Source organism: Myodes glareolus, chromosome 5, assembly GCF_982192425.1.
Source record: "Myodes glareolus chromosome 5, mMyoGla1.1, whole genome shotgun sequence".
In the NCBI taxonomy this organism is placed as follows: domain Eukaryota; kingdom Metazoa; phylum Chordata; class Mammalia; order Rodentia; family Cricetidae; genus Myodes; species Myodes glareolus.
Window position 1 is genome coordinate 53,756,929 of NC_142030.1, and position 23,034 is coordinate 53,779,962.

General features: G+C 38.8%; 1 protein-coding gene across 6 annotated transcripts in view; it reads left to right on the forward strand.

The window, feature by feature from the left end:
- The window catches only part of Cfap20dc (CFAP20 domain containing), a 241,972-nt gene that overhangs the window by 73,088 nt on the left and 145,850 nt on the right, over positions 1-23,034 (forward strand). For all 6 annotated transcript variants that reach the window (XM_048421402.3, XM_085687943.2, XM_085687947.2 and 3 more), the window contains one exon: positions 8,584-8,740. In XM_048421402.3, coding sequence (XP_048277359.3) covers positions 8,584-8,740 — 157 coding nt within the window. The remainder of the gene's footprint in view (positions 1-8,583; positions 8,741-23,034) is intronic.

Below are 23,034 nucleotides of genomic sequence, written 5' to 3' on the forward strand. Positions count from 1 at the left end.
TGCTTAATGAACCATACTCGTAGGAGCATGGAAGGCAGTGGTGCCAAGAGTAATTTGATGAACTATGGGACTTGTTCAGGAGATTACAGAGGAGTAGAACTTTAGTATGTGGACTGGAGATAGTTCATGTGATATTTTGATGAAAAAAGTGGCTGCTTTTCTCCTTTGTCCAAAGAGTCTGCCTGAGGCTAAATACTTTTGAAAAAATTTGTTTAGCAGAGGAAACTCAAAAAATCCTGGTATAGACTCTGTTCTGTGGTTATTAGTGTTAATTCTAATGAAGATCTATATTGAAAAGGAGCAAGCTAATAAAAGAAAAATGGAAAATGTACAAATTGAGAAGAAAGGAGCGTCCATAAGTAGATAGATAAAGCTAAATCCTGTGTTCATGGAGATAAACAGATTAAGAAATGGAATAAAGGGAGTGGTGACCTCAGGACAAGATCCCACCCAGCTAAATTTCCAACTTGTGAAAAGGAATTAAAGAAAAGTTTAGAGCCTGGTGGAGGTAGTTCCAGCCTTTAATCCCAGCACTGGGAAGGCAAAGACAGGTAAGTTTGAGTTTGAGGCCAGCCTGGTGAACAGAGCAATTTCCAGAACAGCCATGCTTAGGCAGTGAAGGCAACCATCAGAAACAGAAAACTGGTAAAGATGTAATCAAAAGATCTGAGTTCAAGGCAAGCCTAATCTATAGAGCACATTTTAAGACAGCCTGGTTTGGGCAGTGAAGGTAGCCATCGTAAGCAGAAAGTCAGTGAAGATGTAATGGAACAAGAGGGCCATGTTCCAAGCCCAGCAATCAGCAGAACTTGGCAGCTTTGGCCACGTTGTTCTGGCTTTAGAGCCAAAAAGTAACTAAGGAAAATAACTGGGTACTTACCTCGTGTGCAGGAAATCCTGGGCTCAGTCCCCATAACTGCATGAAACTGGGCACGCTAATGCACACCAAGAATCCAGGCTGCCGAGAGGTAGAGGAAGATCAGAAGTTCAGATTCCTAAGTGCCTACATAGGAAGCTTGAAGTCAGCCTTACCTGTATAAGACCTAGTCTCAAAGAGAGAGAATGGGGGAGAAAAGAAAAATAGGAGTGTAGTCAGAGGTTTCTCTTCCACCTGCCAGTTTCCTAATAACTGCTCAGAGGCTTAATATTACTTATAAATGCTTGACCAATGGCTCAAGCTTTTCATTAGCTAGCTCTTACGTTTAAATTAACCAGTATTTTTATCTGTGCTTTGCCATGTGCTTTGTGCCTTGTTACCTTATTTTTTTACATGTCTTCCTTTCTTGGCAGCTGGCTTGTATCTCCCAGACTCCACTTTTCTTCTCCTCTATCTCTTTTTGGATTTCCAGCCTGGCTCTATTCTGTCTTACCATATACCATAGTGGCTTTATTCATAAACCAATGAGAGCAACACATAGTCACAGCATACAGAAAGACAATCCCATAGCATGTGAGAACCAACATTGGATATGTAATTGAGCAAATCTGCAATCCAACTAATGTAATCTTCAGGCCATATACTGTGTACATGCTAGAAAAGTACTCTGTTCTCAGAACTCAGACTGGCACAGCAAAAGACCATTTTCAAAAGACTTGTGCTGTAAATGACTAGGAGCCTATGAAAGCAAAGTTCCTTCTTTGCACAGCTTGTGAACCCAGAAAAAATTGCTTGTGACTCTGATCTGATGTCTGTGCCTTAGAATATCTATAAGCAGAAGTGGGGTGAGGAGTAAGAATAGAGGGGAACAAAGACCATGCAGTGGTCCACAGTTGGGAATCTAGTCTTAGACTTATATTGGAATAAACCACACAAAAATTGGTCCTGTACCTCTGCTCATGCAAGGGACAAGCCCAATTGCATGTGCACCTACATGAGGGACCACACAGGTGATACATTTGCATGTGATCTCACACAAGGATCTGGACAGGTTCAGGTCCTGAATCTCTATGCTCATACAGGTAATAAAAAAATGCTCAAACTAAAAGCAGCCTCTCCCAGAATTCAGATTTTTCCACACATTTTTGGAAGAAGTACAGCCAGAGCTCCTCAAACTGTTCCATTAAATATAAAGGAAAGCTTACTACCAAACTAGTTTTATAAAACTAGTATCACCTTACCAAAAGCAGATAAGGATACAACATCAAATATAATTATAAGCTAGTCTCCTCAAATAAAATCAGAACTTCTCAATAAAACATGTGCAGGGTGAATTCCAACTATTCATCAATAAGATCAGTCACTGTGACTGGGCTTTCTTCTAGGGAAGCAAGAGTGGGACAAGGCCTATGTCTTAGTAAGGGTCACTGCTGCAATAAAACTCCATGACCAAAAGCAGATTGGGGAGAAAAGGGTTTATTTCATCTTACAACTTGTAGTCTATTATTGAGAGAAGTCAGTGAAGAAACTCAGGGCAGGAAATTGGAGGCAGGAACTGATGCTGAGGCCATGAAGGAATACTGCTTACTGACTTTCTCCCCACGGCTTTCTTATAGAACCCAGGCCCTCCTTCATCAATCATCAGTCAAGAAAATGCACCGCAGACTGGTCTGATGGGGCAGGTTTCTCCTTTGAAGTTCCCTCTCCAGAAGTGACTCTAGCTTGTGTCAGCTACCTGTCACAACAGCTGTCACACACACCAGCCAGTAGGTGCAGAAAAGACCTTTCACAAAGTGATTCATCCCTACAGCATGAGAGTCACAAAGAAACTAGGAGGAAAACACATAAATATAATAAAGGCTACATATGACAAACCCATAGCCAACATTATTATAAGTGAAAGAAAAACTAAAATTCCACTAAAATTAGAACTGGAATAAGATTGTCCTCTTCCTCTGCTCTTGCTCCGTATTGTCCTTGAAGGATTAGTGTGATAAGGGAAAGGAAAAAAAGAAATACAAAACAAAATTCAAACTATCTTTTTGCATATAATATAATCCTATTTGTAAGAAACCCTAAGGAGTCCACCAGAAAACTTAAAACTCATAAACACATTCAGCAAAGTAACGGAATATAAAATAGGCATACAAATACCATTGGTTTCCTGTATACCAAACATGACAAGAAACAAATCAAGAAAAGAGTCCTATTCACAATCATTTTTTAAATATACCTAGAAGTCAGGGTACATTGCTCACTGGTCGAGGTCACAGTCTACCATAAGCCTAGGAGTTTTTTCTATAAGCTTGGCAGTATGAAACTCCTTTCCTCCCCAGCAAGGCTTCCTGCTCTCGACCTGACCTTTTCTGGAGAATGTCCCTGGACCAGGAGGACTGACCTTATCCAAAAACTGTCTGTAAACCAGATGCCTCTCTCTAAAACGAGATGCCTGATTTATTGTTAGCTCAAACCCTGAGAAGTTTCACTGCTAGAAGACTGTCTTGCCGCACATACTGGAGACTTTTGATAGGAGCACGCCTGCCTCTTAAAGCAAATTAGGTGATGCCCCTGCCACTGTCCCCTGCCACTGCCCCAGCCACTGCCCCCAGCCTTTGTATTTCCCTTTCTTCCTGTAATAAAGTGGAGTTGTAATATTTAACCATCTCCCCAAAGAGCTGTCTCCTGTAGCTCGCAAACTGTGGCATCCTGCTCACTCTATCCCCCCTCGTGGAACAAACAGCCCCTGGAAATAAACCTAGCCTAGGAAGTGAAAACTTCCTCTACAATGAAAATTCTAAAACACTGAAGAAATCAAAGATGCTAGAATATAGAAAAACCTCCCATGCTTCTGGATCAACAGAATTTATACAGTGAAAATGTACAGTGAGATGTTGTAGCACTGAAGGCATTCTGTTTGATTCAGTAGACTCCAATGATATCATCACAGAAAATAAAACTCATAAGAATCACATGGAAGCAAAAACAGTCTCAGGATATCCAAAGCAAGCCTGAGTAAGAAAGGCAATGCTGGCCATGTTACAATGCCTGACATCAGGTCACACTTCAGAGCCATAGTAACAAAAGCAGCATGGCACTGTTAGAAAAATAATAAATAATAAATCAGCAGAATAGAATCAAGGGCCCAAATTAAACCCTCACAGCTACAGACGTCTGATTTTCAAGAAAGATGTGGAAAAAATGCATTGGAGAATGGTGATTTCTTCAACAAATCGTGCCAAAAAAAAAAAAGAATATCTACATGTAAAAGAGTAAACTAGACCTATATTGCTCATTCTCTATAAAAATTGGTTCAGAATGGATCAAAGAACTTAATGTAAGACTGCAACCCATGAACCTTGCTATAGGAAGATACTTCAATACATAGGCATGAGCAAGGATTTCTGAAAAGAACCCCGGGAGCTAAGGTTGTAACGACTGGCAGATGGGCTTGGATGAAATAAAATGTGGTGCAGATGGAAAGTCTACAGAGTGGAAGAAACTCTTTCCTGTCTATCATCTTGTTACAGGTGTGTCTTGGCGTTTGGGGGGCACCCACTGATGTGTCTAGGTTCCTAAGTCCAGGTCTAAGAGTTGTACCAGAAACACAGTGTAATTGAAATAAAAAGTTTCTTAAGAGAGATAATGAGCCAGGTGGTGGTGTTGCACGCCTTTAATCCCAGCAGGCAGAAGGCAGAGACTGGTGAATCTCTGTGAGTTTAAGGCCAGCGTGGTCTACAGAATGAGTTCCATGACAGCCAAGACTGTTACACGGAGAAATCCTCTCTCAAAACAAAGAAAGAAAGGAGGGAGGGAGGGAGGGAGGGAAGATGAGTAGGAGGGAGGGAGGAAAAAAGATGGCGACTCTGAAGAATGGGAGTGAGCCACTGAGCTAGGAAAAGACGTATCGTGACTTCAATGGTCATGCACAGAGCACCATCTGTCTCTTGTGTCTGTGTCCCAGCTCCTCCAGCTGTCTGTTCCATGTAGACCAGTGGGAAAGGCTTTCCAGCCCTTCACTAACTGGCCCCTTCAGTTTAGTAATACTGCTGCTGCTGCCCTCTCCGGTCCCTAGTCCCGGCAGTCTGACAGAGGGTTAGTACCTAGAACATGTAAAGAGCACAGCAAGTGCTTTCTATCTGCACAGCCTCCTTCCACACCCAGGGGTTAGTCATGTGACCATTACCTAGGAGATCAGTAAATGCAGTTAACAGCATGTATTTGAGAGTGTTTCCAGACATTATTCGATCTTGGGGGCTCTGGCCTACTCAGTGGTTTCAGTGGTAGACTAAAAATTTAAATATATTATTAGGAGGTGGTGGAACTGTGGATTGTATGTCAACAGGGGAGAACACTGGCTGAAGGAAGTGAGTCTCCCTCCGAGAGCCCTAGCCCCTTCTTGTCTCCTCCACATCGTCCTTCCCCATTGGGTTTCTGCTTTGTAATGGATCCAGCAGATATGAAGCTTCTTATAATATGAACCAAAATAATTATCCCATTTTCTCAAGTATTTGCCACAGAAAAATATTGCTGGAATAATGTGACAATTCTAAATGTGTACACACTTAAATAAGAAAGCTTGAAAATGTATGAAAAACTAAGAACCAAATGGGGAAAGGCAAATACAGTGTAGTGAAATTTCAAGAGTCCTCCATTTAAAACTGTTGGGAAATGAGGAAGACTGTGCTGTGGGTGCGCTGTCAATCAGCCTGAGCTGTTTGGCATTTATTGAAACTTGATCTAATGACTACAGAGTACATATCATCTTCAAGTGTACACTGAACATTCACATAGTGAAGATGAGGGACATTCTTTCTGTTGCCTGTGTGTTAAACCTCACATTACAAACACTTGAGGTCAGTAATTCTTCACTGCTTCATTAAAGTTATACATAGAAATAGAGTAATTAAAGATCAAGAAAATGTCAAAAATCATAAGGACTTTAATAATGAATGATATCTCCAAGAATAATGAAAACTTGTTTTATAAAGATCAACTATAATTCATATGATCCACTTGTTAGTAGTAAAGTTTATCCTCTTTCTCCAAACCTCATAACATATATAATAATATTTATATAAATATCAAGTTGTTTGCTGAAGCTTATGAAAATTATAACCTTTATGAAAATCTGCTAAACCACAGTTTATGTGTATATATTTCTATTTTCTCTAGCCAAGGTGTATTTTTGAAAGACTTCTACATTTTTCTCAGGATTCACCTTCTAAGTGGTAGACCATTGGTATAAATATACCAATTATCAGACATTTGTTTAATTATTAAGAGATGAAAGAGAGAGTATGTGTGGACATGAGTGCATTTCCCTATCTTCATACATTCATGTATAGGCATATTATTATTTGAAGACTTTGCAAACAAGCACGAGTCAAGGAGAGGGAATGAAAGCACCATGCCTGCCCTGGACATAGGCTGCTTTCATGGGACTCTGTTAGAAGGAGGTGGGCGCTGATTCCCTAGCAGAGTGCAGATAAGCAGGGAGAGAGGAATAGAGCCTTGAGGTGAGAAGACAACCATGTTCACCCATGTTCTCTACATGGTAAACTTCTTATTCAAAACCAAATGTGGGTGGGTGGCATCTTCAAACTTTTCCAAGAAGTAGAAGACTTAAGAGTCATTATTTTAAAAAGGGCAGATTATACAACCAGAAATTAATTCAAAATATAAAAGGGGGAAAGGTGTATGGTAGAAGGGAAGGTTGCCACAAAGAACCGTTTAGCTCCATTGGGCATAATATTACATTCCTATTAATACAATCTCAGAATATGGAATGTTAGGAAAAAGAGAGTAAACAGAAGATGATAACCCAGGGAGGATGACGTTTAGAAAGCATGATGGATGACGTTTAGAAAGCATGATGTGTAAGTGAACCAGAAGTCTCATCTGACATGGGGCCAGGGGGTTAGTATCTAAAACTGGCAATAAATAAATAAATTATATAAAGAAGAGAATCAGTTAAATGACTTATGACTTAACAGGATGATCAGGTAGAACCTTGACAGTACTGTGCTTTTATTTGCATGTATGACCTTCTCTGCGGTGGTAACTGTGTTGAATAGAAGCCACATGTCTGCCTCTCATGTGTATTTATATCTCCAGAAGTGGGGCCAGTGCCCAGAACTTAATATGTACTTCATGTGTGGGGGAAGAATCAGTGACATTTTTGGTTTTCTAGAACTGGGGCATGTTAAGTCTTTTAGGGAAAGAAACTATAGAACAATGGTGCTTATATGGTGTTCTAATGAATAAAGAAAACCCACACCTCCATTCCCTATGATCTGGACTGGCCCAGACTATCACGTTCTACCTGATGAACCTATCTCTTGGATTTGTTCCTTGTATTCTAATGACTCCTGAGTCAAACGTCTAACCGGCCTTCTCACTTCATATTTGTTTGACTACAGATACAAGACTATTTTCTATCTCAGTGATCTTTATTCTGACACAGTCCCACCTTATCCCCAAAGGCATCCTCTGAAACTCAGAATATTCCTACATCAAGGGTGACCCAAATTTAACTTCCCATTGCTCTGCATTTTTACATTATTATGTCCAGAACTTCAGAAGCATTTACCTTGTAGAGACTCTGAGGTCCCCTTCTAAGCCTTTAAGACTTGGTCTGAGGGCTTGATGCCCTACCCAACCTCCCCCCCCCCCGCCGAAGTCCCACAATCCAGCTGATTATCATTATTCATCTCTACCTAATCCCACTTCCTCCTTAGCTAGCTTCAGGCTGTGTACTCCCCAAGAGACCATAGTATTCTCATGGCCTAGGAATGTAACTTTACTGTTGAGTCACCTACAAAAATATAATCTTTTTGGTGCAATTGGTAAACCATTCCAGTCTCTAACTGACCTACTACCGAGACATCATGGGCTCAGCTCCATATTAAAATCAGCACTCTCCTAGAAAAAGCCATATTTATAAACTGTGCTTCTAAAAATAATCAAAGACCCTAATACTTAATAAAGAAGCAAATGGAATTTTAATACTACTTTTGTTTTGATTTCAAAAATTATTTTTCTATTTTTATCCTGCAGTATTAAGTATGTCTTAATTTCTCACTATTGTTTTTTTTCCTCTTTCCTTAGACCATAGAATTCATTTGATGAGGTACTAAGGGATCTAATTGTTTAATAGGCTGGAATTAGTACCTGCAAGAGTACTTCAAAATTGGCACACACACCCGGCATAATTACAAATCCTTTAGAAGGATCTATTTCTGTACAATAGGTTAATTGGTTGCAAGTAGATAGTACTGGGTACTATTTAACCAAGATTCTAATTTAATCCCTTCCTTTTAAAAATAAAGCATCTAATTGTAATCAAATTAATCCCCTTGAAAAAATAACAGCTACTTGTCTCTGATGTTCAAGTGTTAAGTGTCATAAAGCACCTGCCTGTAACTTCACACTAGCATGGTACCCACAGACAAGAGAGCTATTTTCCAGAGCAGCTCTGGTGTCTCATGATGGAGACATGATAGTCAGCTAACTGATGTATAGTTCAGGTTATGGTGATTCGTGGAGGAAAATCAAGGCCACTTTTAAGGAAACTTGAGTCAGACAGAAAGAACACACTGGAGCCAAGTGGGAGGATTCGGATAACCGCCCCAACTCCGGGCATGCAATGAGGCTCTGCTTCTGCGCCTTAGAAGGTCCTAACTTGTGTCTGCTTCCCTTGTTCTTAGTGGTGCAATCTGTGCATTGACTTGGTCACATTCACCAGTGAGATATTCAAGGGAGCAGTTTTCCAGTCATTGGATGGAATTATTGTCTCTGCTAACTGTAAGCTACGGAAGATCTTCACTTTAAAATCAAAGCCTCGAGAAACTGCTGACAAAGATGGTAAGCCCTGTTGTCTAGTTTTGAGGACCCTGCTTTCAGAGAAATGCAAAATAAGAAATAAACTTAAATATTAATTTAGAATGCAAATGTAAATTATAGACATAAAAGTTTTTTAAATTGAGAATAGTTTTGGTATTAGCTACACTGATTTGGTATTAGCATACACCATCAGTATATGAGGTTCCCCTTTCCCCACACCTTGGCAGCATTTCTGAGATGAGAGAGTATCTATAGTTTTAATTTCCTTATAGCTAGGGATGTTGAACATTTTTTCACGTTTATTACCCTTTCTTACTCCCTCTTGAAAACCGTCTGTTTCATCAGCTTACTTAGCTGATTGAAATTGAGTTGTTTTGATTTGGATTAGTGGCTCTTTTGATATTAGAGATACTAATTTTTTGTCAAATATTGACCCGTTCTATAGTTTTTTGTCTTCACTCAGCTCATTGTTTGCTTTGTAGTGCAAAGGCTTTTTAATTTCATGTAATCCTAATTCTTTTTTCTTGCTATTGCTTCCTGGACTACAGGAGTCTTTTTTAGGAAATTCTTTCTGATACCAGTATTTTTATGTTTTTCCAACTTTCTCCTCTAATGGTATTACATTGAAGTCTTCTATCAAATTTTGTATATAGTTTAAGGATCCAGTTTCACTTTTTCTGTTTGTTTGTTTGTTTGTTTACTTTAATTTCAAGATACTTTTGTTTTTAAAACAGTTTTTTTGTTTATGATAGTGCTTCCCATCGGAACTGAGATTTAATTGAGAATAGAATTCTCTTTAGGTAACTGAAAAAGTAGTGGGATTTTATTTGTAGAAACTGGGTACTATACAGTATATCAAGGATATCCAGAAAAGCAGGCTTGTAGTCTGTAGCTATAAGTCGAGCTTGCTCCTACCGCGAGGTTGCTCTCCTCACAGCTCTGCAGACTCGCTAAGTCACACCACAGTTGTGAACTCTAGATTCTAGAATGTATTATAGCAGCCCCCATTTACTTTCCTGCCACCCTCCCCAGACGTAGATTTCTTCTTCATGCTTCTCTCTGTTGAGTAAAGCATGTTGTCATGGTTGTCTGATCTGTGGAGCCCAGGTTACATGCTACTAGGGAGGCTGGTGAAAGCACATGTCTGGTTTCTGTTTTGCAAAGCAGGATTTATTGTATGGGAAAGCTACCAAATTAAGGACATACAAATGACAGACTTCATAGTGTCCTCATTCTCTTCTAACTCTGCATGAGGTTCATGGTGTGATTTGACAGCAATGGTAATTTCCTATTGAATGCGTTACAAATGGAAAGAAAGCTGCTCTTCCTCACACTGTTTGTCTAAACACTAGAATAGGTGCATTATTCTTAATTTAATTAATATATTCTGTAGATTACTCAGCTGTCTAGTGATTACATATGAATACACAGTATTGTTACAATGGTTATAAACACCCCCAAAATATTGAAAGAATACTAATGCTTTTCTTTTATTTTCACCTGGAGTAATTTTATTAAAAATCAGTTCTTCTAGAAGCAGAGCTGCCCAGAGATGTCAAAGGTGATATTTAGAGCTTTGTCTGTGGACTTTATGCCTGTGTTTCCCTGGATATGGGTCATTCACATTGTGCCTGTTTGATAATAAAACATAGTAATGCATGCTGAAAGTTTCCCAGAGATAACAAGTCGATGAGTGCGCCTTTATGTGGTATCTATCACTTATACTCTACAGTTGAAGATGCTGCAAAAAGCAAAACCTTCTAATAAAATGCTACAATGTGTACAGAAAATTATATGCACTCTGTGTCAGATCATAGTAAATTAATCATAGCTAATAAATATAAATGTAAAGAAAAAGTGAATAGAGCAAGCAAGTGAAATACATGTTTTAGTCTCTGATCCCTCTTTAAGCTCCCATCAAAATTATGATCCAGAAATGTTTTAAAGGGAATAAATTCACAACGATGCAGTGTGGGAGAAGAAAAGAACAGACCAAAGGTGCCTCTACATTTTTAAGCTGAAGGGGTGTCTTCAGAGAACAAAAAAGCTGAAGCCTTTGAGCCTACCCAGAACTTGGCCTGAAACTTGAGGGGAGTTTGTGCTTTCATGGCTGTCATAGGGTGAGGGATACACCTAGACAGGGAGAATGGTTGCAGTGGTTCAGGTGGCTTTCAGTGCGTTCCTTCTCTGCCCACATAGGACCACATGGCAGATGTGTTCTCTGAAGAAACTGAGCGAGATAACTTTTGAATTCAGCTACATTAGGCACATGACACTAACAGAAAGAAGGAATTCCTTATGGCTGGGTATGTTTTATCTCAGTTAATAAAAGATACATCTATAAAAGAGTAATTTGCTCTTACCTCACTTCAATAATTTTATTGAAGCATGGGTATCATAGTGTCAACTTTTTGTATGCATATAGAAAGCATTCCCAGTCCTAAATGTGTCCTTTGTATAGTTACAGCAATGTGGACGTATTACTGTATTTCTGTAATCAAGAAATTTGAGCATTCCAATCAAAAATTTGAGCATTAAAAATAGCCTGGAAATGCTGCTGTCCTCACATGATTGTGGCCATCTCCCTCCTTGATTTGTCAGATTAATTGTACCTGTTTATGAACTCAGTAAAACTGGGATCACACGGTGCCTGTACTTTTGTTGTTTGTGAATCTGTCTGTGTCGTGGCTACTCCTCACTACCATGTCCTGTGACGTTCGCAGAACTACCATTGTTAGCTGCTATGACTAATGCTGGAAGCAGTCCCCTTTGGAGCTCGTAGGTGGGACTTTTTTTTCTTAGCATTTGCCTGGAGCTGAATGACTACACACTTTTTATTCTTGAGTTATGTGTATTGATTTTAGAATTTCATTTGATTTTTTTATAGCTTCCATTATTCTGAAAGAATTTTTCATCTTATTGTCAAAGTTGTCAGTTACATTAATCAAAACTGTTTTTAAATTCATGTCTCATAATTCCAATTTCTAAATCCATTGGTGAGTTTTTTAAATTAAAGTTTGAGTATCCAGATATACAATATAATGTATTTATTGTGGAATTTTTATACCTGGATATGGTTGTGCTCTCTTATTACACATGTCACACTTGGCCTTTCTCACGCACATGTCTGACTCACCTTTACTGGTTCTCTTAGGCCATCAAATAACCTCCCTTCCACTTTGAGACCACATATATTCCTTTTCTCTCCCCCCCCCCATTTAAAATCGCTTTCTCCTTTGTCATGGATCCTTTGTAGTTTCCTCTCCCCCCCTCTCTTCTCTGTCTTCTCTCCCTCCCTCTCTCTCTCTCTCTCTCTCTCTCTCTCTCTCTCTCTCTCTCTCTCTCTCACACACACACACACACACACACACACACACTTACACTTGAATTTAATGAGTACACATACGACAGAAAACAAGCAGCATCTGTAATTCTGGGTCTGGCTTATTTTATTTATAACATAATGCCTTCCAATTCCACTTATATTTCTATGAAGGTCATGTTTTAATGTTACCTTTATAGTTGATTAAAATTCTGTTTCATGTATATACTATATATTCTTTATCCATTCACCTGTCTATGGACTTCTAGGTTGGTTCTGTTCCACAGCTATTGTGAGAAGTGCAGAAAAATAAATATAGACATACAAGTATCTGTGTGACATGTTGAAATCAGGTGCATTGGGTAAATATCTGGGAGTGGTATAGCTGGGTGACAGGACAGTTCTAATGTTAGTGTTTTGAGAAACTGCTGCACTTACTTCAGTATTGACCGCACCATTTTTAGAATGATTTTTACATTTTGACTTTTTGCCTGCATATGTAAATATGCACCATGTGCATGTCTAGTGCCCCTTAAGGCCAGAATGAATCCCTTGGGACTGGAGTTAGGGTAGCTTTTAAATGTCTTGTCGATTCTTGGAATTGAACCCAGGACCTCTGCTTCCTAGCCTGGTCACATTTTCCCCTTGCTCCTCTCCTGACAGTTCTCCCAACTCCCCTCCCACCCATCCATTCCTCCTACTTAGTCTTCAGAAAAGAGCAGGCCTCCCATGGTTGTCAACCAGCCATGACATATCAAGGTGCAGTGAGACTAGGCACCATCTCTCTTATTAAGTCTGGATGAGGCAATCCAGTACAAGGGAAGGGACCCGAAAGCAGGCAACAGAAAGCAGGCAACAGAGTCAGAGACAGCCTGTGCTACCTCCAATAGGAGCCCTACAAGAAAGCCAAGCTACCCAACTGTAAAATATATGCAGAAGGCCTAAGTCAGTCCCATGCAGGCTCCCTGGTTGTCAGTTCAGTCTCTGTGAGCCCCTATGAGTCTAAGTTAGTTGATTTGTTTTCTTGTGGTGTCCTTGGCCCCTCTGACTCCCATACTCCTTCCTCCCCCTCTTCCATAGGATTATCCAACGTCTGCCTAAAGTTTGGCTGTGGGTTTCTTCATCTATTACCATCAGTTTCCGATAATAACTTCTGTCATTAGAAGTCTCTCTAGTGACAATTGGGCTATGCAACAATCTATGAGTATAGCAGAAATCATTAGGAAATGTTTCATTGACTTTTTTGCCAGTCATGGTTGGTTCTATCTTAGGTCTCAGCCTCTGAGTTCTGACTCTCCAAGCAGTGTCAGGAGTAGGCTCCCTCTCATGGGTGTGGGGTCCCAAGATGGATCCAGTGGGTGGCCACTCCCATAATTTCTGCACCGCCTTCACCCTATAATATCTTGTAGGTGGGGCAAATTTTAAGTCCCGGTCTCTCCACTGGAGATCTTGCTGGTTACAGGAGATGGCTGCTTTAGGCTCTGTATCTCCCATTGCTAGAAATCTTAATAGGGGTCACCGTCATAGATGCCTGGGAGTTTCCATTGCCCTAGGATTCTAGCTTGTCCCAGAGATGCTCTTGATTCCAGTTGTCTTTCCCAGTACTTTCCCTGCATTCTCCCCATACCTGATCCTTCTGTTTCCATGCCCACTGTCCATCCATCCTAGAGCCTGCCTTTTTATTTAACTTCTTTGAGTTTATGGATTGTAGCATGATTATTATTTATTTCATGGCTAATATCCACCTGTAAGTGAGTACATCCCATGTTTGTCTTTCTGGGCCTGGGTTACTTTATTCAGGATGATCTTTTCTAGTTTATTCATGTCCCAGAAAATCTCATGATGTCTTCGTTTTTAACAGCTGAGTAATACTCCACTGTGCAAATGTATCACATTTTCTTTATGTATTTTTTGGTTGAGGGACATCTAAATTGTTTCCAAGTTCTGGATATTATGAATCAAACTTCTGTGAACATAACTGAGCAAATGTTGTTCTAGTATGGTAGAGCATCCTTTGGGTATATCCCCAAGAGTGGTATATCTGGGTCTTGAGATTGACTGATTCCCAATTTTCTGACAAACTACCATATTGAATTCCAAATTATCTTTACAAATTTACATTCCCACCAGCAGTGGAGTAGAGTTCCCCTTAATCCACATCCTCGCAAGTTGTCCCTTGTGTTTTTCATCTTAGCCTTTTTAATAGTGTAAGATAGAATCTCAGAGTCATTTTGATTTATATTTTCCTGATGGCTAAGGATAGTGAATATTTCTTTAAGCGACTATTGGCTATCTGAGATTCATCTGCTGACAATTCTGTTTAGATCTGTACCCCATTTTTTAATGGATTATTTTGTTTTGTTGATGTCTAGTTTCTTGAGTTCTTTATATATTTTAGAAATCAGCCCTCTGTGAAATGTGGGGTTGGTTAAGATCTTTTTCCATTCTTTAGGCTACTGTTTTGTCTTTTTGACAGTGTCCTTTGCCTCATAGAAGCTTTTAACTTCACGAAGTCCAATTTATTAATTGTTGATCTTAGTGTTTGTACTACTGGTGTTCTGTACAAGAAGTTGTCTACTGTGCTGATGCATTCAAGGCACTTTCTCTTTTTCTTCTTTCTCTTCTTCAGGTTTAGTGTATCTGTTTTTATGTTGACGTCTTTAATCCACTTGAACTTGGGTTTTATGCAGGATATAAATATGGATCTATTTACATTCTTCTATATCCAGTTAGACCAGCACTATTTGTTGAAGATGCTTTCTTTTTCCCATTGTATATTTCTGGCTTCTTTATCAAAACTCAGGTACCTACAGGTATGTAAATTTGCATCTCATTCTTCGTTTCAGTACCATTATTCAACTTGTCTTTTGGTGCTAATGCCATATGCAATAGTTTTGATACTATTGCTCTGTGGTACAGATTGAAATCAGGGATGGTGATACCTTTGGAAGTTCTTTATTTTACAGAGTTTTTTTTTTAGCTATCCTGGACTTATTGTTTTTCCATATGAATTAAGTATTATTCTTTAAAGTTCTGTAAAGAATGATGTTGTAATTTTGATGGGAATTATGTTAAATACATAAATTGTTCTTGGAAAGATGGCTATTTTTATTACATTAATCCTACTGACCCATGATCATAGATGATCTTTCCATATTCTGATATCTTCTTCAATTTCTTTCTTTGAAGACTTGAAGTTCTTTCCACATAAGTCATCACTTGCTTAGTTAGAGTTACACCAAGATATTTTATGTTATTTGTGGCTATTGTGAAGGGTATTGTTTCCCGGATTTCTTTCTCAGTCCATTTATTGTTTGTATATAGAGGCTACTGATTTTTTTAGTTTGTTTTGTATACAGCCAATTTGCTAAAGGTGTTTATCAGCTGTAAAAGTTCCTGGTAGAATTTTTGGGATTATTTATGTATGCTATCATATCATCCACAAATAGTGATACTTTGACTTCTTCCTTTCCAATTTGTATTCCTTTGATCTCTTTAAGTCATCTTGTTGCTCTAGTTACACTTTCAAGTATTCCATTGAACGAATGTAGAGAGAGAGTGGACAGCCTTGTCTTGTCCCTGATCTTAGAGGAATTACTTTAAGTTTCTCTCCATTTAATTTAATATTGAGTGTCAGCTTGTTGTATATTGTTTTTATCATATTTAGGTATGTTCCTTGTATCCCTAATCTCTCCAAGACTTTTATCATGAAGGAGTATTTGCTTTTGTCAAAGGATTTTTCATCATCTAATGAGATGATCATGTGATTTTCTTCTTTTAGTTTGTTGATGTGGCGAATTGCACAGAAAGAGTTTCATATGTTTAACCAACTCTGAATCTCTGGAATGAAGCCATCTTGATCATTGTAGATGATCTTTTTTGATGTGTTCTTGGATTTAGTTTGCAAGTACTTTATTGAATATTTTTCTGTCTATGTTCATGAGAGAGATTGGTCTGTAATTTTCTTTCTTTGGTAAGTCTTTGTGTGCTTTGGGTATCAGGGTAACTGTAGCCTCATAAAATGAATTTGGCAATGTTTGTTCTATTTCCATTTTGTGGAATAATTTGAAGAGTGTTAGTACTAGCTCTTCTATAAAGGTTTAGTAGATTTCTGCCCTAAAACCCTCTGACCCAGGGATTTTTTTTTTTTTGGAAGACTTAATGGCTGCTTCTATTTCCTTAGGGGGTATTAGGTCTATTTAAATTGTTTACCTGAGCTTGGCTTAACTTTGGTAAGCGGTATCTATCAAGAAAATTGTCTGTTTCTTTTAGATTTTCCAGTTTTTCAGAGTACAGGTTTTTGAAGTATGATTTGACTTAATGATTGTTTGGTTTTCCTTAGTATCTGTTGTTATATCCTCCTTTTTGTTTCTGATTTTGTTAATTAGGTTATTCTCTCTGTTTTTTTGGTTAGTTTGAATAAGAGTTTGCCTATCTTGTTGATTTTCTGAAAGAACCAACTCTTCATTTCATTGATTCTTTGTATCCTCCTTGTTTCTATTTTATTTATTTCAGCCCTCATTTTCCTTACTTCCCACCTTCTTCTCTTGGATGTATTTGTTTCTTTTTGTTCCAGAGCTTTCTGATGTCCTTTTGGGTGTCTAGTATGAGATTCTTCTAATTTCTTTATGAAGGCACTTGGTACTAGGAACTTTCACCCTTAGCACTGCTTTATTTGTGTCCCATGAGTTTGGGTGTGTTGTGTACTCATTTTTATTGAATTCTAAGAAGTCTTTAAGTTTTTTCTTTATTACTTCCTTGACCTGGTGGTAATTTAGTATAGAGTTGTTCGATTTCCATGAGTTTATAGGCTTTCTGTTTTTTCTATTGTTCTTGAAATTCAGCTTTAATCCATGGTGATCTGATAGTGTACAGGGTATTATTCAATTTTTTGGTATCTGTCGATATTTGCTTTGTGACTGTGTGTATGGTCAATTTTGGAGAAGGTTTCATGAGGTACTGAGAAGGTATATTCTTTTGTGTTTGGGTGAATATTCTGTAGGCATCTGTTAGGTCCATTTGAGTCATAACATCTCTTATCTCCTTTATTTCTGTTTAGTTTTTGTCTGAATGATCTGTCCATTAGTACAAATGGAGTACTGAAGTGTCCCACAATGTGCGAGGTTTGATGTGTAATTTAAGCTTTGGTAATGTTGTTTTTACAAATGTGGGTGCCCTTGCATTTAGGGCATAGATGTTAAGAATTGAAATATCTTCTTGGTGGATTTTTCCTTTGATGAGTATGAAATGTCCTTTTCCACCTCTTTTAATTAATTTTGGTTGGGTCTACTTTGTTAGATATTAGAATAGCTACACCAGATTGCTTCTTGGGTCCATTTGCTTGAAAATCTTTTTCCAACTCTTTACTCTGAGGTAATGCCTATCTTTCCTGTTGAGGTGTGTTTCTTGTTTGCAGCAGAAGGATGGATCCTGTTTTCATATCCATTCTGTTAGCCTGTATCTTTTTGTGACCATGATTGTTAATTGCTGTTATTTTGTTGTTGGTGGTGATGGTAGCAGTGGTGATAATGTGTTGCCCTTTTTGTTTTGATGTAGGGTTTTTTTTTGTAATTTTATTAAATAATAGAAGTTTCCATTTCCGCCCCTCCTCCCACCACCCTCCCACTCCCCCCACTCCCTCTCCTCCTCCCTATCCATCCCTAAGAGCAGTCAGGGTTTCCTGCCCAGTGGAAAGTTCAAGTTCCTCCCGCCTCCCTCCAGGTCCAGGAAGGTGAGTGTCCAGACGGACTGGATCCGCAAAATCCAGTATATGCAGAGGAAACAAGTCCCAGTGCCATTGTCAATGGCTTTTCAGAAAGACTCTGGCCAGCCACATTCAGAGAATCCGGCCACATTCAGAGAATCTGGTTGGATCACGTCCTCGTTCAGTCCCAGTCCACTGGCCTTGGTAAACTCTCATTAGATCCGTCCCCTTGTATCAGTGGGTGATCACATCCCTCGCAGTCCTTATTTCCTTTTTCATTTTCTTCCTCCTTCTGCTCCTCATTTGGACCTTGGGGGGATCAGTCCGGTGCTCCAATGTGGGTCTCCATCTGTATCGCCATCCATCGTGGGATGAAGGTTCTCTGATCTTGCTGTCTTTGCTCACGTTCTCTTTCCTTCTGCTTCTCCTTTGGACCTAGGGAGTTAAGTCCAGTGTTACGATGTGGGTCTCTGTTTCTATCTCCATCCATCGCCAGATGAAGGTTCTATGGTGATAAGCAAAATATTCATCAGTATGGTTATGGGCCTAGGCCATTTCAGGCACCCTCTCTTCTGTCCAGAGAACAATCTGGGGATCTCCTTGTACCTGTGATCCCATTTATAATCAAGTCTCCTGTAAACCCTAAGATGACTCCCTTAGTTGAAATATATTCTTCCCTGATCTCATATCCATCCTTCCTCCCTACCCCCATCCCAGTCCACCTAGCTTTCCCCATTCCTCCCCTACTCCCTTCTCTCTAACCCTCTCCCCTTCCAAAAACCCTCCCACCCCCCCCCATGCACCCGAGATTACCTGGGACTCTTGTCTATTTCCAATCTCCAGGCAGATAGCTACATGATATTCTTCAGGTTCACCTTCTTATTTAGCTTCTCTAGGATCACGAATAATAGGCTCAAAGACCTTTAATTATGGTTAGAATCCACATATGAGTGAATACATACCATATTCCTCTTTTTGGGTCTGGCTTACCTCACTCAGTAAAGCGTTTTCTATTTCCATCCATATGCATGCAAAATTCAAGATGTCATTGTTTTTTACCGCTGAGTAGAACACTAATGTATATAGGTTCCACACCTTTTTTAACCATTCTTCTATTGAGGGGCACCTAGGTTGTTTCCAGGTTCTGGCTATTTCAAATAGTGCTGCTATGAACATAGTTGAACAAATGCTTTTGTAGTATGATAGGACATCTCTTGGGTATATTCCCAAGAGTGGAATTGCTGGGTCCTGAGGGAGGTTGACTCCCAGTTTCCTGAGAAACCGCCACACTGATTTCCACAGTGGCTGCACAAGTTTGCATTCCCACCAACAATGGATGAGTGTTCCCCTCATTCCACATCCTCTCCAGCATAGGCTATCATTGGTGTTTTTGAGTTTGGCTATTCTGACAGGTGTAAGATGATATCTCAAAGTTGTTTTGATTTGCAATTCCCTGATTGCTAAGGAGGTTGAGCATGACCTTAAGTGCCTTTTGGCCATTCGGAGTTCATCTGTTGTGAATTCTCTGTTCAGTTCAGTACCCCATTTTTTAATTGGGTTAATTAGAGTTTTAGTGTCTAGTTTCTTGAGTTCTTTGTATATTTTTGAGATCAGACCTTTGTCTGATAAGGTATTTGTGAAGATCTTCTCCCACTCGAAGGTAGCCTTTTGGTCTTACTGTCAGTGTCCTTTGCTTTACAGAAGCTTCTCAGTTTCAGTAGGTCCCATTTATTCATTGTTTCTCTTATTGTCTGCGCTCCTGGGGTTCTGCTTAGGAAGTGGTCTCCTGTGCCTATATCTTGTAGACTACTTCCCACTTTCTCTTCTATCAGGTTCAAAGTGGTCAGATTAATGTTGATGTCTTTAATCCATTTGGACCTGAGTTTTGTGCATGGTGATAGATATGGATCTATTTTCATTCTTCTACAGCTTGACATCCAGTTATGCCAGCACCATTTGTTAAAGATGCTTTCCTTCTTCCATTTTATGCCTTTAGCTCCCTTGTCAAATATCAGGTGTTCATACGTTTGTGGGTTAATACCCGGGACTTCTATTCGATTCCATAGGTCGACTTCTCTGTTGTTATGCCAATACCAAGCTGTTTTCAATACTGTTGCTCTGTAATAGAGTTTGAAGTCAGGGATGGTAATGCCTCCAGAAGTTCCTTTATTGTATAAGATTGTTTTGCCTATCCTGGGCTTTTTGTTTTTCCATATAAACTTGATTATTGTTCTCTCAAGGTCTGTGAAGAAGTTTGATGGCATTTTGATGGGAATTGCATTGAATCTATAGATTGCTTTTGGTAGAATTGCCATTTTTACTATGTTGATTCTCCCAATCCAAGAGCAGGGGAGGTCTTTCCATTTTCTGGTATCCTCCTCAATTTCTTTCTTCAAGGACTTAAATTCTTGTCAAATAGGTCTTTCACTTCCTTGGTTAGAGTTACCCCAAGATATTTTATGCTATTTGTGGCTATCATGAAAGGTCATGTTTCTCTGATTTCCCTCTCTGCTTCTTCATCCTTTGTGTATAGAAGGGCAACCGATTTTTTGGAGTTGATCTTGTATCCTGCCACATTACTAAAGGTGTTTATCAACTGTAGGAGTTCTTTGGTAGAGTTTTTGGGGTCGCTTATGTACACTATCATATCGTCTGCAAATAACGAAAGTTTAACTTCATCCTTTCCAATTCGAATCCTCTTGATCCCCTTACGTTGTCTTATTGCTATTGCTAGAACTTCAAGCACTATATTGAAGAGGTATGGAGAGAGTGTACAGCCTTGTCGTGTTCCTGATTTTAGTGGAATGGCTTTGAGTTTCTCTCCGTTCAATTTGATGTTAGCTGTCGGCTTACTCTATATTGCTTTTATTATATTTAGGTATGATCCTCGTATACCCAATCTCTCCAACACCTTTAACATAAAGGGGTGTTGAATTTTGTCAAATGCTTTTTCAGCATCCAATGAAATGATCATATGGTTTTTTTCTTTTACTTTATTTATATGATGGATTACATTGATAGATTTGTGTATGTTGAACCAGCCCTGCATCTCTGGGATGAAGCCCACTTGATCATAATGGATAATTTTTCTAATGTATTTTTGGATTCGGTTTGCCAGTATTTTATTGAGTATTTTAGCGTCAATGTTCATGAGTGAGATTGGTCTGTAATTCTCTTTCTTGGTTGTGTCTTTGTGTGGTTTTGGTATCAGGGTAACTGTAGCTTCATAAAAAGAGTTTGGCAATGATTCTTCTGTTTCTATATTGTGAAATACATTAAGGAGTATAGGTATTAGCTCTTCCTGGAAGTTCTGGTAGAATTCTGCATTGAAACCATCTGGTCCTGGGCTTTTTTTGGTGGGGAGGTTTTTGATAACAGCTTCTAATTCTTTGCGACTAACTGGTCTATTTAGATTGTTCACTTGCTCTTGATTTAACTTTGGTAAATGGTATTTATCTAAAAACCAATCCATTTCTTGTACATTTTCCAACTTTGTGACATATAAACTCTCGTAGTAAGATCTAATGATTCTCTGAATTTCACCTGTGTCTGTTGTTATGTCCCCCTTTTCATTTCTGATCTTATTAATTTGAGTGTTCTCTCTCTGCCATTTGATTAATTTGGCTAGGGGTTTGTCAATCTTGTTGATTTTCTCCAAGAACCAACTTTTTGTTTCGTTGATTTTTTTGGATTGTTTTCTGTGTTTCTAGTTTGTTGATTTCAGTCCTCAGTTTGATTATTTCTACTCCTCCTGGGAGAGTCTGCTTCTTTTTTTTCGAGAGCTTTTAGGTGTGCTGTTAAGTCTCCAATATATGCTTTCTCCGTTTTCTTTAATTGGGCACTTAGTGCTATGAACTTTCCTCTTAGAACTGCTTTCATTGTGTCCCATAGGTTTGAGTATGTTGTTTCTTTATTTTCATTAAATTCAAGAAAGACTTTAATTTCTTTCTTTATTTCTTCCTTGACCCAAGGATGATTCAGTAGTTGACTGTTCAACTTCCACGCGTTTGTAGGCTTTCTGGAATTCGAATTGTTATTGAATTCTAACTTTATTCCGTGGTGATCCGACAAGACACAGGTGATTACTAATATTTTTTTGTATCTGTGTAAGTTTGCTTTGTTACCGAGTATGTGGTCAATTTTCGAGAAGGTTCCATGAGCTGCAGAGAAGAAGGTATATTCTTTCCTTTTTGGGTAGAATGTTCTATAAATATCTGTTAAGTCCATTTGATTCATTACCTCTAGCAATTCTCTTATTTCTCTGTTGAGTTTCTGTTTGATTGATCTGTCCATTGGTGAGAGAGGTGTGTTGAAGTCTCCTACTATTAGTGTTTGTGGTTTGATGACTGCCTTGAGTCATATATAAGTGGGTTCTTTTATATTAGGGGAATAGATATTCAGGATTGAGACTTTCTCCTGATTAATTGTTCCTGTTATGAGTATGAAATTTCCATCTCCATCTCTTCTGATTGATTTTAGTTTAAAGTCAATTTTGTTAGATATTAGAATGGCCACACCAACTTGTTTCTTTGGTCCGTTTGCTTGGAAAACCTTTTCCCAACCCTTTACTCTGAGTAGATGTCTATCTCTGTGGTTGAGGTGTGTTTCTTGTAAACAGCAGATTGTTGGATCCTGTTTTCTTATCCAGTCTCTAAGTCTGTGCCTTTTTATAGGTGAGTTGAGTCCATTAATATTAAGTGATATTAATGACCAGTGGTTGTTGATTCCGTTTATTATTTGTGTGTGTGTGTGTGTGTGTGTGTGTGTGTGTGTGTGTGTAGTAGAGTTTGTGTGTTTCTCTTCTTTGAGTTGTGGTTGTGAAGGGTCGCTAGATGTCTGGGTTATTGTAGGCAGTGATGGCAATGTTGGATTCCTTGGGTTGCGATTTTCCTTCTATTACTTTCTGAAGGGCTGGATTTGTGGCTACGAATTGTTTAAATTTATTTTTATCCTGGAATATTTTGTTTTCTCCATTGATAGTGAACGATAGCTTGGCTGGGTATAGTAGTCTGGGTTTGCATCCATGGTCTCTTAGTTTCTGCAATACCTCTATCCAGGATCTTCTGGCTTTCATGGTTTCCATAGAGAAGTCTGGTGTAAGCCTGATAGGTTTACCTTTATAAGTCACTTGACCTTTTTCCTTTGCAGCTCTTAATATTCTTTCTTTAATCTGAATGTTTTGTGTTTTGATTATTATATGGCGAGGGGACTTTTTTTTTGATCCAGTCTATTCGGTGTTCTGTATGCTTCTTGAACCTTCATAGGAATATCGTTCTTTAGATTGGGAAA